We start from the raw sequence: 16566 nt of genomic DNA on the forward strand, positions 1-16566 counted from the left end.
CCGTTATGGGCAGATACAATGCTGCAAAATCCGCAACCTGTACCCATAGCCTTAGTGGGAAAACCATGAAACAAATGCACAGCAAGAGAAGGGGCCTGGTATTCGAAGGAGATCGTACGGTCCAGTGAGGAACCCCATATGGCGGGATGTGAAAGACATTTGTGACTTTCTAGAAAAATAAGAATTGATGAATTTACTGCAAATATCAGAAAAAGAAAAACCAAGAGGAGACCATTCATGTGGGGACAGAAAACACGAAAAAGCACAAAATGCAGGAGAAAGAATTTGGTGAAAATCGAAAACAGCAGAGAAAGAAAAAGTGCAAATGTGAGAATGGATGAAACAGCCTGAGCCTTCCCGCCATTACCTGAGGTCTGTGCCGGGGTCTCCTCACCCGGAATAATACCGGGGACCGGCCAGAGAAAGGGAAAGTGAAAGTAGAAAACCGAGGAGGAGGAGGAGGAGGAGGAGGAGGAGGGAGGCTGACTACCGGAAAACACACAGAGACAGAGACAAGAACAGAGGGACGACAGCCCGAGAGGAGACATGAGCTACCGGAGCTCCAGTCATGGCGGGAGGTGAGTGCTGACAAGAGCAAAGAGCAGCGAAGACATTCACATATATATATATATATACACAGCCACATATATATACACAGCCACATATACACAGCCACATATATACAGCCACTATATACAGCCACTATATACAGCCACATATACACAGTATATACACAGCCACATATACACAGCCACATATACACAGCCACATATATACAGTCACATATATACAGTATATACACAGCCACATATATACAGTCACATATATACAGTCACCTATACACAGCCACATATATACCACAGACATATATACAGTATATATACAGCCACATATACACAGCCACATATACACAGCCACATATACACAGCCACATATATACAGCCACTATATACAGCCACTATATACAGCCACATATACACAGTATATACACAGCCACATATACACAGCCACATATACACAGCCACATATACACAGCCACATATACACAGCCACATATATACAGTCACATATATACAGTATATACACAGCCACATATACACAGCCACATATATACAGCCACATATACACAGCCACATATATACCACAGACATATATACAGTATATATACAGCCACATATACACAGCCACATATACACAGCCACATATATACCACATACATATACACAGCCACATATACACAGTCACTATATACAGTATATACAGCCACATATATACAGTCACATATACACAGTCACCTATATACAGTATATACACAGTCACATATAGACAGTCACCTATATACAGCCACATATATACAGTCACATATATACAGTATATATACAGCCACATATACACAGTCACTATATACAGCCACTATATACCACAGACATATATACAGCCACATATATACAGTCACATATATACCACAGACATATATACAGTATATATACAGCCACATATAGACAGTCACATATAGACAGTCACATATATACAGTCACATATATACAGTCACATATATACCAGCAGCTCATGTGCCCCCCGACACCAGCAGCTCATGTGCCCCCCGACACCAGCAGCTCATGTGCCCCCGACACTAGCAGCTCATGTGCCCCCCGATACTAGCAGCTCATGTGCCCCCCGACACCAGCAGCTCATGTGCCCCCCGACACCAGCAGCTCATGTGCACCCCCAACACCAGCAGCTCATGTGCCCCCCGACACCAGCAGCTCATGTGCCCCCGACACCAGCAGCTCATGTGCCCCCGACACCAGCAGCTCATGTGCCCCCGACACCAGCAGCTCATGTGCCCCCGACACCAGCAGCTCATGTGCCCCCGACACCAGCAGCTCATGTGCCCCCGACACCAGCAGCTCATGTGCCCCCCGATACTAGCAGCTCATGTGCACCCCCAACACCAGCAGCTCATGTGCCCCCCGACACCAGCAGCTCATGTGCCCCCCGACACCAGCAGCTCATGTGCCCCCCGATACCAGCAGCTCATGTGCCCCCGACACCAGCAGCTCATGTGCCCCCCGACACCGGCAGCTCATGTGCCCCCGACACCGGCAGCTCATGTGCCCCCGACACCAGCAGCTCATGTGCCCCCCGACACCAGCAGCTCATGTGCCCCCCGACACCAGCAGCTCATGTGCCCCCCGACACCAGCAGCTCATGTGCCCCCCGATACTAGCAGCTCATGTACCCCCGACACTAGCAGCTCATGTGCCCCCCGATACTAGCAGCTCATGTGCACCCCCAACACCAGCAGCTCATGTGCCCCCGACACCAGCAGCTCATGTGCCCCCCGACACCAGCAGCTCATGTGCCCCCGACACCAGCAGCTCATGTGCCCCCCGATACTAGCAGCTCATGTACCCCCGACACTAGCAGCTCATGTGCCCCCCGATACTAGCAGCTCATGTGCACCCCCAACACCAGCAGCTCATGTGCCCCCGACACCAGCAGCTCATGTGCCCCCCGACACCAGCAGCTCATGTGCCCCCGACACCAGCAGCTCATGTGCCCCCCGATACTAGCAGCTCATGTACCCCCGACACTAGCAGCTCATGTGCCCCCCGATACTAGCAGCTCATGTGCCCCCGACACCAGCAGCTCATGTGCCCCCGACACCAGCAGCTCATGTGCCCCCGACACCAGCAGCTCATGTGCCCCCCCGATACCAGCAGCTCATGTGCCCCCCCGACACCAGCAGCTCATGTGCCCCCGACACCGGCAGCTCATGTGCCCCCGACACCGGCAGCTCATGTGCCCCCCGACACCAGCAGTTCATGTGCCCACCGACACCAGCAGCTCATGTGCCCCCCGACACCAGCAACTCATGTGCCCCCAACACCAGCAGCTCATGTGCCCCCGACACCAGCAGCTCATGTGCCCCCGACACCAGCAGCTCATGTGCCCCCGACACCAGCAGCTCATGTGCCCCCCCGATACCAGCAGCTCATGTGCCCCCCCGACACCAGCAGCTCATGTGCCCCCGACACCAGCAGCTCATGTGCCCCCCGACACCGGCAGCTCATGTGCCCCCGACACCAGCAGCTCATGTGCCCCCCGACACCGGCAGCTCATGTGCCCCCGACACCAGCAGCTCATGTGCCCCCCGATACTAGCAGCTCATGTGCCCCCCGATACTAGCAGCTCATCTGCCCCCCGACACCGGCAGCTCATGTGCCCCCGACACCAGCAGCTCATGTGCCCCCGACACCGGCAGCTCATGTGCCCCCGATACCAGCAGCTCATGTGCCCCCGACACCAGCAGCTCATGTGCCCCCGACACCAGCAGCTCATGTGCCCCCGACACCGGCAGCTCATGTGCCCCCGATACCAGCAGCTCATGTGCCCCCCGACACCAGCAGCTCATGTGCCCCCCGACACCGGCAGCTCATGTGCCCCCCGACACTAGCATCCCGTACCATTGCATGCTGGAGCTGCCCATTGACCCTGGATTTCACCGATTTTGTCTTCTTTGAACATTAGGACTTTAAATTTTGAACAATTCCCAGATCTATGAAACCTTTTTGGTGACAACCAGCGGCCACTATGGAGCTAACGTGAAGCTGCTGATCTGCAGATATAGGCAGAGTTACCAGAGTTCACCAAGGTTCTGAACCGTTTTCCCTTGATACAATCCATTGTTCATCAGGGTTGCTTTTAGGAAGAGACAATCTGGGCGACTGTCCCGTGTTTCGCAGGATGGCCACTTCAGGAGCTCGCGAAGATCTCCCAGTATTGTTTAGTGCTGTATGTGATATTATTTGGGAATTGTTTGCCTTATTGAGGAATACATGGTGTGTTATGCAGGGAATTTGCTTGGTTATTATTTGTGCCCTATATTGTAGATGAACAGTATGTAGCGATGTTACTTTGCCATTTCATAATTCGATTGGAAAACTTTCCAAAAAGGCAACCAGGAGGGGGAGGCTTTGCTTGTTGTCACAGGCCTTATTTTCTAAAGAATGGCACTATATACCATATATGAACCCAGATCATAATTGAGCTTGATCTTTTATCAGTCCCCGAGTCCCACTCAAGCTCCCCCCACCCCGGTGATGACCTCACAAGGACCCGGTTTTGGGCTGGTCTCAACCCTTCATGATTTTAGGAAATCCCAACTTATACAATACTGTCTGAGCTGGCTTATCGTAACTGCAGTGACCATGGCTACTTGTAAAGGGTGCGAGATCTTCCTTTAATTCTCTCAAAACCTAATAGCCTTTTCCTGTCTCTCTGTCTACACACAATACACATCCTCTTCAGTCACCTGGGCATAAAGAGGCATGTTAATTAAGATGTTTCATATCTTTTTCTGCACTGCTATGTTACAGAAACGCAGCTTGAAGTGCTAGCTTCTGTTTTGCTAGGGCAAATGAAGAGGTAAGAAAAAGCAAAGGGGAGATATGAGGGACCTCAAGGATTTTTAACATTTTCCATGACACTAAATATTATTTTGTTGCTCGTTTTCATTTTGGTCAGTTTTTGGGGCTCTCAGTCCTTCCCTTAGTAGTGGTTACGGGAGGTTTGTCGCTGCCATATTGTTGCATGACCTGTTGGTATTTTGTACCAATCTTTCTCATTTTAAATGTTTTAACTTGTGTTTTCCTCTGTATGTTGTTCAATAATAAAGTCTCTACTTTCTATACATACGGGTGATCCGTTCCATAGCATGCTCCTTTTTCTTTTTTCTGACACCATTGATATGATATTAAGTGCACACAGACTATAGACTACAACCTCCACCGCGTTCGCACTTCATGCAGGTGACCACTCTTAGTCATATGAAGACCACAGTGCACATGATGCGTCACACCTTGTGTTTTTCTCTTGCAGTAACAGGATTGTCGTGGGGATCAGTTCCAGATCTTCAGAGCAAGACTTACAATGGTTAATGGATTTCATAAGAAGAACATTCAGGGATCACGTGTCCGATGTGAAGTATCTACAAATCTCCAACAGCAATAGAATAGAATGGGAGAGAAGTGTGAACACATGCTCGTTCGTGATCCTGTATCACACAAAACGCCAGGGGCGGATCAATATTACGGATGTGGATGGAGCGTTGTATGATGAGGAGCTTGAGATACTCTCCGAAACTCCAGGTAATGATGACATCCACATCTTTATTAAATGTGGGCCACATGTAGGTCGCTGACCTGGACTGATATATTAATAAAACTGTCAAGGTATCGTAGCCTGGGAAGGTCACGCAGAACCAGCCGCTGTGATCTTTGTGTCGAACATCTCTTCTGTCCACTATTGTCCAGACAGTTACATGATTGGCCGATGATCAATGGAGGAGGCCACAGGCTGCTCCCACTAATAGGCCAGTTATCGGGAAACTAACACTGAGCGTATGGTACATACACCTTCCATACGATCACTGCAAAGTCCACGATCACCCAAGACTACTCGCTACCACCACCGATCATTTTGTATACACAGGCTGACTGGAGGCCTCATTTCTGGTAGTGTATGACTTTGAGGTGCGGTTTACAGAACAAAAAGAATAGAACTATTTTATATTTAATCCAAAAGCAGGCAGTGTTTATGAAAAATGTATAAAAAGATTTTACAAAGAGTACAAAACAATACAGAATATACAGTTACAGAAAATAAAAGGGATTAAGAAAGGAAACTTACTAAGCCACTCACAGAGACGAATCAACGTATCTGAAGGAGAGTGCTTCTCTTGGAGACATTAAGTGAATGGGACTCTTGCATACACGATGTGTATCTCTCAACATTGAACCCAGATCATAATTTGTCTTGAACTTTTATTAACACCTGAGACCCTGCCTTAGTGTCTAGTCTTGGTTTTTCATGGCCAACCACAGTCCTACATTTTCAGTATTGGTTACCTCTGTGCTGACTTGGTCTCCACTAGGCAGTAATGGTTTTCTTGTCCAGTCGTGTTTTTCCTGGTCATTATTGGTCTTCACTGTCCACTATTAGTCACCCCTTTCCAGCCTTGCTTTCCCTTACCCATATTGGTGCTCTACATTGACTATTTCTTGTTTCTCCTGTTTAGTTTGTGCACCCTTTCTCAAATCTTGATTTTTCCCTGCTCATACTTTGTCTTAACTGTCCATAATTGGTCTTGTCTGCACAATTTTAGATTACCCCTATAATAATTAGTCTATGCGCTCCAGTTTCACTTTTCTTTAACCTGTATGGGTCTCCACTGTATAGTTTGACCTACCTTTTTAGTTTTGCTAGATTTAGTTTTGGTCTTGCCGGTCAATTATTATTTTCCCTGCTCAGACTTAGTTTTCTCTGTCAATTCTTGTTTTTCACCTTCCAGACTTTCCAGTCTTGATCTTCACATCCTGTCTTGGTCTCACTGTGTAGAAGTGGTCTCCTCAGCATGTCTTAAACTTTTCTGTTCGGTCTTGGTTATCCCTGTCCACCATTGGTCTCCCTGTCCAGTATTGGTGTCACCTGTCCTATCATAGTCTTCTCTTCATCTCCTCAGCATGTCTTAAACTTTTCTGTTCGGTCTTGGTCATCCCTGTCCAGTATTGGTGTCACCTGTCCTACCATGGTCTTCTCTTCGTCTCCTCAGCATGTCTTAAACTTTTCTGTTCGGTCTTGGTTATCCCTGTCCACCATTGGTCTCCCAGTCCAGTATTAGTGTCACCTGTCATGATCTTCTCTTGGTCTCCTCAGCATGTCTTAAACTTTTCTGTTCGGTCTTGGTCATCCCTGTCCACCATTGGTCTCCCAGTCCAGTATTGGTGTCACCTGTCCTATCATGGTCTTCTCTTGGTCTCTTCAGCATGTCTTAAACTTTTCTGTTCAGTCCTGGTCATCCCTGTCCACCATTGGTCTCCCAGTGAAGTATTGGTGTCACCTGTCCTATCATGGTCTTCTCTTGGTCTCCTCTGTTCATTCTTTCATTACAGATCTGTTTTCCACTTTTGTGCTCTCCTGTATATTTTTGGTCTATGTTGTCTATGTGAGTGGGTAAGGAAACACTGATCTTCCTCCTGAGACTCTACAGGTGTGAATAAAGCAAACAAGATACCCTAAGAACAGACTATAATGATTGCCAGCCATGCGAGAGATGTTAGTTGTTTGCTTGCGTCTTACCACAGATTATTTGTCTTCATGGTGCCTTCCCTAATCGTATCTTTTGTTTGAAATGCCCTTTTCTTCAGGCAGAAGTAATGTCCTGGTTGTTTTGGATGATTTGGATAATTGCTCGGACTCAGAGAAGCAGAGGATCCTGCTTTCACAACCCAGCCTGCAGAAGTTTTCTTCTGCGTTCTTCCTTTTTCCTGAAGAAGGCAAATGTGAGGAAGCCATGAAGAAGAAGGCAGATTTCATTAAGTTCTTTGGCATAAAAGCAGCAGCCAGGGATCCACAACCCAACACCACAAAGACTAAAGGTAGTAGAAAGGGGAAAGACATTTGTATAAATGACCAGGTAATGTGATTTGTGCTCATAAGGCTGCATATCCTCACAGAACGTTGCCCCGGTATTAATAAATTATTGGAAGTTTTCAGTCAGTAGTTGCGGGTGATGGAGAACGAGGCTGCACCTACCACAGGTCCATGTCCTTGTGGAGGAGCAGGAGCCAAGATTTCCATTAGTTGGAGTTTGCCATATGTCATATCGATAGATAGAGAAGATTAGATCTTCAGGAGCAGGAGGAGCAGCCCATAAGAACATGTCCATCAGAAGGAGAAGACAACGAAGCTCCAGCTCATTGCCCTGAGCTTATCTAGTAGCCTGGGCAGGACCCCCCCGCACCCTCGTGGCCCCCAGCATCTACAGCTGGAGCTAAAATAAAAAAAATACACATATGTGGTATTGCTGCCTTTGTAAATGTTCGATCTATCACAATATAAGGTAAATTATTCCGATCGGTAAACGACGTAACAAGGAAAAAAAATCTAAACACCAGAATTACGTTTTTTTGACCGCCTCAACATCGCAATATGAGGCGATCAAAACGTCTGCCCCAAAATGATATTAATAAAGACATCACCTAAGGCCTCACCCAGCACCAGATCCCGAAAAATAAAAACATTACAGGTCAAAAGTGAAAAAAAAATGTCCACCACTTACTGTAAATAGAAAAATATATATACATGTTTGGTATCTACGCACTCGTACTGACCCGGGGAATCATGTTACATGGTCAGTTTTACCATATAGTAAACATGGTAAGTAAAAAACCCCAAAATCAATTGTTGAATGTCCCTTCTTTATGTATTTCACCGCACTTGGAATTTTTGTTTTCATTACACTGTGCAATATGTATTAGGCTGCCGTCACACTATTATCAGTATTTGGTCAGTATTTTTCATCAGTATTTGTAGCCAAAACCAGGAGTGGGCGATAAATACAGAAGTGGTGCAGATGTTTCTATTATACTTTTCCTCTAATTGTTCCACTCCTGGTTTTGGCCACAAATACTGATGTAAAATACTGACCAAATACTGCTAGTGTGACGGCAGCCTTACAGTGTGTACAGAAAGTATTCAGACCCCTTTACATTTTTCACTCAAAAATGTCTGAGCTGGAGCACAGTGAGGTTTGATGGAGATCGTTTGTGATCAGCAGTTTTCAGCTCTTTCCACAGATTCTCCATTGGATTGAGGTCTGGACTGTGACTTGTCCATTCTAACACCTGGATACGTTTATTTGTGAACCATTCCATTGTAGATTTTGCTTTATGTTTGGGATCATTGTCTTGTTGGAAGACAAATCTCCGTCCCAGTCTCAGGTCTTTTGCAGACTCCAACAGGTTTTCTTCAAGAATGGTCCTGTATTTGGCTCCATCCATCTTCCCATCAATTTTCACCATCTTCCCTGTCCCTGCTGAAGAAAAGCAGGCCCAAACCATGATGCTGCCACCACCATGTTTGACAGTGGGGATGGTGTGTTCAGGGTGATGAGCTGTGTTGCCTTTGCACCAAACATATCGTTTGGCATTGTTGCCAAAAAGTTCGATGTTGGATTCATCTGACCAGAGCACCTTCTTCCACATGTTTGGTGTCTCCCAGGTGGCTTGTTGCAAACTTTAAACAACACTTTTTATGGATATCCTTGAGAAATGGCTTGCTATGCGTATGTACATACATGTGTATGTATGTTCTCTGTATACGTGTGTATGTGCTCTGTGCATACATGTGTGTGCTGTGTGTATGTACATATATGTGTATGTATGTGCTCTGTATACATGTGTGTATGTGCTCTGTATAACATGTGTGTATGTGCCCTGTGCATACATGTGTGTGTGTGCTATGTGTATGTACAGTACATATATGTGTATGTATGTGCTCTGTATACATGTGTGTATGTGCTCTGTGCATACATGTGTGTGTGTGTGCTCTGTGCATACATGTGTGTGTGCTATGTGTATGTACAGTACATATATGTGTATGTATGTGCTCTGTATACATGTGTGTATGTGCTCTGTGCATACATGTGTGTGTGTGCTATGTGTATGTACAGTACATATATGTGTATGTATGTGCTCTGTATACATGTGTGTATGTGCTCTGTGCATACATGTGTGTGCATGTACATATATGTGTATGTATGTGCTCTGTATACATGTGTGTATGTGCTCTGTGCATACATGTGTGTGTGTGTGCTATGTGTATGTACAGTACATATATGTGTATGTATGTGCTCTGTATACATGTGTGTATGTGCCCTGTGCATACATGTGTGTGTGCTATGTGTATGTACAGTACATACATGTGTATGTATGTGCTCTGTATACATGTGTGTATGTGCTCTGTGCATACATGTGTGTATGTGCTCTGTGCATACATGTGTGTGTGTGTGCTATGTGTATGTACAGTACATATATGTGTATGTATGTGCTCTGTATACATGTGTGTATGTGCTCTGTGCATACATGTGTGTGTGCTATGTGTATGTACAGTACATATATGTGTATGTATGTGCTCTGTATACATGTGTGTATGTGCTCTGTGCATACATGTGTGTGTGCTGTGTGTATGTACATATATGTGTGTATGTGCTCTGTATACATGTGTGTATGTACATATATGTGTATGTATGTGCTCTGTATACATGTTTGTATGTGCTCTGTATACATGTTTGTATGTGCTCTGTATACATGTGTGTATGTGCTCTGTGCATACATGTGTGTGTGCATGTACATATATGTGTATGTATGTGCTCTGTATACATGTGTGTATGTACATATATGTGTATGTATGTACTCTGTATACATGTGTGTATGTGCTCTGTATACATGTGTGTGTGCTGTGTGTATGTACATATGTGTGTGTAACATTCACTGTTATAAATCCCAGCAGCGCAGATGAGTTCATAGGTGTAAACATCAGCAATCGCCCAGCGAACAAGCACAATGTCATCTATTCATCAAGTGATTGGATTGTTTATACCAGAACAGAAATCCTTGTTCTCGGCAGCACATCGCCCTGTGTAACCTGCACATGTGCTGCTGATAACATGATACTATATGGGAACAGATTGCTGTACTATTGATCGTTCTTCCCCATCACTGTTCCTCAGCCGGAGTAAAGAGGCCGGGAAACAAGCACCAAACGACTTCATTATTGTCGATCGCACTCGTTTAACGGCCTGAACTCAGCGCTTGTAAATACAACCAAAATGTGTGAGTGTGATGGTGCAGTACGTGAGCATTAGGGCAAACTTTTACCCAGGGCCCACGCTGTTTAAATCAGATCTTAAGGCCAGGTGAAGCCACAGTGTCTGTATTACAGGTAGTAGTCACCATCGCTGCGGTCCGGGACACCGTGCACACCGGTCCAGCTTCACCTCGTCTTCGTATGGGTGAGGACCCACACAGGTCCAGCTTCACCTCGTCTTCAGATGGGTGAGGACCCACACAGGTCCAGCTTCACCTCGTCTTTGTTTGGGATCATTGTCTTGTTGGAAGACAAATCTCCGTCTTCGGATGGGTGAGGACCCCAAACTCCTCTGATGTGAGGTATTCTAGTAAAACACCCAACAGGCTGCGGCTCAGATCACCACGACCGGTGGCCACGTGTAGCGATAGACCATAGACATAACATGACAGAGTTTAACAAGAACATTCTTTTCTTTCCAAAGCTGCTCAGTCCGCGGCACTAAACTCAAGACTTAGTGATCCAAGAGCGAAGGTAAGAAAGGACATACTGCAGGCGGTTGATAACTCTCCCTTTCTCCACAGATACATCCAGTTCCTTCTTTCCTCAGATCGTTTCATGGTTCTCACATGATGTAAGTCTGATAAACGCTGAGCTTCTCTTCTGCTGTTTTGCCCAATGTCCAGGGTGGACTGTGCCGGGACCCAATGAGACCTGGTCCTGTCACGTCTTACGGCCAGTCACTGGTGAATTACAGTCCATAAAGGGGGCTCTACGCTGAGCTGATATAGGCCAATATGGCTCCTTCACTAGGGCCTCAGCGGAGACATTGATGCCTTTGTACAATTTCCAGAGTTTCTTCTCTTATCTGGCCAACTTTGCGGAGGGAGACATAAGCCCCACCATACACTATAAATGGCTGACGGCTCGTTGATGCCTCCTCGGCCGACTCTCCCATAGTCAGAAGCGCTCGCTCGATTGAGTGCTCCCTGTTAGACATGTCTGATGGCAGCTTGGTATTCTGAAACCAGCCATGCCAGATCCATAACTCCCCCAACACTACCTGTCAGGAAGCCCCCCGCACACAGTAGCCTGCCGACCGAACCTGTGGCTATTGGGCGTTCAGCCATCGTTAAGCTAATGGGGCATTTTCAGACACATCTCACCCCTCTACATTATATAAGGGTAATCTGTGCTGTAAAACTTCTCCTGTGGGGAAGGGGTGGCTGCACCGTTACGGAGATCTGGTGATGTATAAAAACCAAGTTCCAGGAATGTAAAGTGCTGACATGTAGAGGACGTGATGCTCATCATACAGACGGATTGTGCATTTCCCCATGTGATCGTGGCGGCCGCTCACAAATGTTCTTCTACTTTCAGAATAACAGCAAATCAATTACACAATATAGACCGAAAACACCTTCCATTGGTTTCTCATCATTACAACCACAATCAAGACTGAAAATCAGCATTTTCTCGAGGTCTGCGGAAAATAACTATAGCTGGCTGACGGAATGGCTGAAGACCACGTATAGACCAGTGGAAGTCCATGCTGTCTACATCAGTAATACCTCCTCACCCTTTTACACAGAGCTCTCAAACTGCTCCTTCGCCATCTTGTATCACACAAAAAAACACGGACGAATCAACATCACGGACGTCACCGACAACTTATACGATGAGGAGCTCCAGGACCTCTCCAGGACTCTTGGTGTGTAGGACATGTCACATGGTGATGGCTCCATCGTCTCAGAAAGTTTGTAAGAAATTCTGTATATCTGTGACTTTTTTTCCCTTTCTTTACAGGTAAAGAAAATGTCATTGTTGTGATCGATGACCTTCAGAACACCGATTCATTTGAGAAGATCCGGATACTGAATAACCAGCCCAGCATTGGCCGACTGGCGCGAGGACTGTTTCTGTTCAATGACAAAAAGAAAAACGGTGAAAACCTGGAAGAAATAAATCAAATCCTGAGGAAGAAGATACCGAGCAATGAAAACATGATCAGTGGTGAGTATCGGTGAGCCAGGGTCTCTCGTCGGTCATACTGCCACATGTCTGTGATAACTGATGTCACGTAGGAAAGGTTTCCACTGTTATCAGCGTTTATACGAGGCCGGCGTTGGGGAGAGCAGACTGGGCAAGTGTCCAGGGCTCTGTTCACAAGAGAGCCTTCTGCGGTCTATAAAAGGAGTAGGAGGACGGAGGAGTATTCATTCTACAGGGTTAATCTGCAGACTCTGTGGTCCTCAGCGAGCAGAACATCTGGCGCCCAAACAGGAGAGGAGCCAGAGCAGAAGTACGCAATGCAATGCTGACCGCTGCCCCGTAATGGAGCTGCTGACAACACCAGGCCGCGCAGCCCTTCAACAGGAGAGGAGATGACATGTCCGCATCTCCTGCAGTGCTCATTGTCATCTGCAGCTCCATTGCGGTGGCCGAGGACAGACATGCAGCGGACATACTGACTGGTTATACTGAGTCCTGAGAGCCGCTGTTCAGCTCCAGGACATAGCGTATGCGGTGCTGCAAGTGACACAGTCGTTATATTGCACAGTCCGGGCACAGTGCAGCGGGTGAAATTACACCCTACAGCCAGCAGCTCAGGACTGGGCACAGGGGAGCTTGATGCTGCGCCTCGTCAGCAGTCACACAGTATACCTACACACCAGGCATCGACCCTCACCCCTAGAGTAGGAAATGTGAAAGTGCCAAAAATGAGAGAAAAAAGCACAAAGTGATTAAAAATCGCCTCTGGTCACCGCCTGAATCCAGCACAGACCTCTCCATGGTCTCCGCTACCACCATAGTGATGATGTCACATGCACAGGAGCACTGGGGGCTGTGATTGGCTGCAGTAGTCAGGTGACAGGAGCCATGCTTCCTGTGACGCAATGTTCAGATCATGTGACCGCTGCAGCCGATCACAGAACGCACTGGTGTTTGCGGTATGCGGTGAGTCATCACTCCTGTTACCTGTAAGTCTACACATCCATAGACTCCCACAGGTGTGAGGGCTTCAGAGCGGCGCCTTGTCTGATCTGAGGGGGTCACAGGACCCGGACTCCACAGACCAGCGGCAATACACAGGCTATAGTCGATAAATGTTTTAGAAAGCGATAGTTACGTTATTGACCTTTTTTGTGCCTTTGCACTTCTGCCTGTTTCCTCCTCTTTTTCCAAGAACCGTAACTTTTCCATTTTTCCATTGGCTTCTCCATATGACGGCTGCTTTTCTTTGGGATGAATTGTGAGTGCAATGGATGTCCATGCTGGTAATCATCACAACATCTGCTATACACTGTGACGCTGCTCCTCGGTGCCCCCTCACCCTTCGGGGAGGTTACGCTGCAGATTTGGGGGCACGGCCAGTCCCCACCAAGCTACATGGCCTGTGTGTCCCAGCTTTGCTTCGTGTGTTTGAACCCACCGTCCCCCTTCCACTCGGGGTCTATGCTCATTCACACAGTGTACAGCACAAACTATGGTGATGAATGTCAGCTCTGTAGACATGAAGGAGTGTCCAGGAGAATGGTTTATCTCCCTGGAGTTCCCCTGTAACAGCAATGACTGGAGCTGGATCTGATCGCTGCTGCTAGAGGCAGATGCCGGCTGTGTAACGGTCCACTCCACACACCCCAACGTGGTTAATAAAAGACATATTCACATATTAAGAAGTTACCAACATTGACTTGACTTCTTTTCTCTGAAAGTCAAGACATCCAGCTCGGTGTAAAGGATCGGTCTAACGTGGAGGCATTTTTGTCAAATGCAAATAATGTTAAGGGTTTAAGAAATGAACCGATGGTCACCTTTCAATCAACCATCTCCTCTGGTGCTGGTGTCCACGAGGTTCTGCCCAATATTCAGTCCATGACTTCTGTAAGATGACTAGAAATGGACTTCATCACAGAAGCCATTAACATAGGTCCCAAGTCAGCCTTTCCAAGGCCCAATTATTTCCCTTCGTGACGTCACTTTCGCAGAGGCTCATGTGCAGATGATTGGAGGTAGACTTAATCTTTGCTCACGATGGACAGAAAGTAACACGATGATCACATCTTCTTTATTCCTTTACATGTAGATTATCGACAGGACACTGCTGTTAGGAAATATAAAGACTCAAGCGTGCCTGGACGGTTCCAAGATTCAGCTCATTCCCCGGACAGCAGGGTACACAAGGAGGCCACACCTTCAAGGAGTCAACCTACAGAAGTCAGAAGAAAACCTGAGAACGTCACTGATGACACAACGAGGAAAGGAGCTGAAGATTCAGGACCAGAAGCAAAAAAGAGAAATCTAGACCCCACCGGGCCTGATAGTTCTCAGGTCGCTGCTGACTTGGGACGTGCAATCCAAGAAGCAAATATGAAATGGCAAGAGTATCAGCAACTCAAAGAAAAAGAGTCCAGAGACATGAGGGAGGAAAAAGAAAGAATCCAAAGAGAAAATGTAGAACTGAAATGTAAGAATAGCGACCTAGTCAGGAAGCTGAGAGAAAGCGAGGACAATCACAAACAGCAACTAGAATCATACATCAAGATCGTGGAAGAGAAGGATCGCACCATAGAGAAGTTCCGCCAAGATCTGCGCGACAAGAACAGCATTATTGCAGAAAATCAAGACACCCGCTGGAAGATGGAAGACAAAATGAACGAGTTAAAGGAGAAACTCTGTGAGAAAGAAAAACTATTAATTGAGGAAATACGAAGCAGAAATAAGGCAGAGCGCGAGATGGAGAAGTTCCGCCAAGATCTGCGCAACAAGGATAAAATCACAGAGGAAAATCGAGACACAATCCGCAAGATGGAAGAGAAAATCCAACAGCTACAAAATGCATATCATGGAATGGAAACTAATGCAAGGCAAGAACACGCTGGACATGAATCCCAGCGATACAAAGCGAGGAGCCCAATACCTGGACAAGAAGCTGATAAAACAAGTGCTAATCAGGACGTTAAGAAATATGAGTGGACGGAAGAAGGTCCTTCACGGGACAGAACTCAATGGAATACTGCAATGTCTAATCCGGGGCAGAAAGAGACACAAAGTCCGAGAGAAGCGAACGAGCAGATACCGGAGCTGAGACGTAGAATACAGCAAAAGGACGAGGAAATCCAGAATCTGAAGACTCAGGTGCAGATTGGTGCAACATTAATAAACGATTTACTGGAGGCATCCGAGGGGGGGAAAAAGAAGCCAAAGAGTTGATCAGAGTCTCCACCCTACAGGGACTCCAGAACAGATTATCTACCGCCCGTCTCACCTTGATTTAATCACATATTCAATATTTTTTTTACGGAATGTGCACTGGGATTTGGTCCTGATAATCAACTCTTATAAGGCCGGTAAGGTTCCCTACTGTAGTGACAGACGCGTCCACACTGAGGCTTATTTCCACCTGATTCCTGAATGTGCAGTGTCCCAGACCCTTGGATTATCTGTAGGTCCATAATCAGGGCCGTATTTAGAGTTTCTGCTGCCCTGGGCACTTTTAGTGCTGCCTCCCCCATTGGTGAGTATGACACTATCGGCAGTGACTTTGCCATAAATCGCTGATGTGAAAGTCGCCTTTTGCAGCAGATCCGGCAGTTTTTCCACATCCACCGCATAATGGATCATTTACGGCAACACTGCGTTCGGCCTCATTCATTCCCTATGGGACTTGCGGACATGTGCGGCACTCGTGGTTTTGCCGCAATCCGGCAAAAGTGGAACTTGGAGCAATGGAAAAAAACGCTGCTAACAGTGTCTCACCGCAAGTGCAAAACCGCAATTGCCGCACTTGTCCGTAAGTAGCCATCACTACCTGTCCCTGCACCTTGCTAGCTCATCCCTAACCATCCCTCTGACCTAAAACTACACTATAAAGCTTTAGAAAAACAATTTATTAACTGTCATATTCCTACG

General features: G+C 46.6%; 1 protein-coding gene across 2 annotated transcripts; it reads left to right on the forward strand.

Annotated features, from left to right (window-relative positions):
- The first annotated feature begins 477 nt into the window (after positions 1–477).
- On the forward strand, positions 478–16004 carry LOC138645697 (golgin subfamily A member 6-like protein 6). 2 transcript variants are annotated; one of them, XM_069735170.1, is made up of 7 exons: positions 478–578; positions 4885–5153; positions 7212–7442; positions 11238–11287; positions 12034–12364; positions 12460–12666; positions 14741–16004. In XM_069735170.1, exons 1-7 carry the CDS (start codon positions 547–549, stop codon positions 15865–15867), a joined length of 2247 nt encoding a protein of 748 aa, XP_069591271.1. In that variant the 5' UTR covers positions 478–546; the 3' UTR covers positions 15868–16004. The 2 variants fall into 2 exon arrangements, with proteins under 2 accessions (XP_069591271.1, XP_069591272.1); XM_069735171.1 differs by lacking the exon at positions 11238–11287 and adding an exon at positions 11138–11187 and having other exon boundaries at positions 505–578.
- The last annotated feature ends 562 nt before the right edge of the window (positions 16005–16566 follow it).

Source organism: Ranitomeya imitator, chromosome 7 (assembly GCF_032444005.1).
Source record: "Ranitomeya imitator isolate aRanImi1 chromosome 7, aRanImi1.pri, whole genome shotgun sequence".
NCBI classification, from domain to species: Eukaryota; Metazoa; Chordata; class Amphibia; order Anura; family Dendrobatidae; genus Ranitomeya; species Ranitomeya imitator.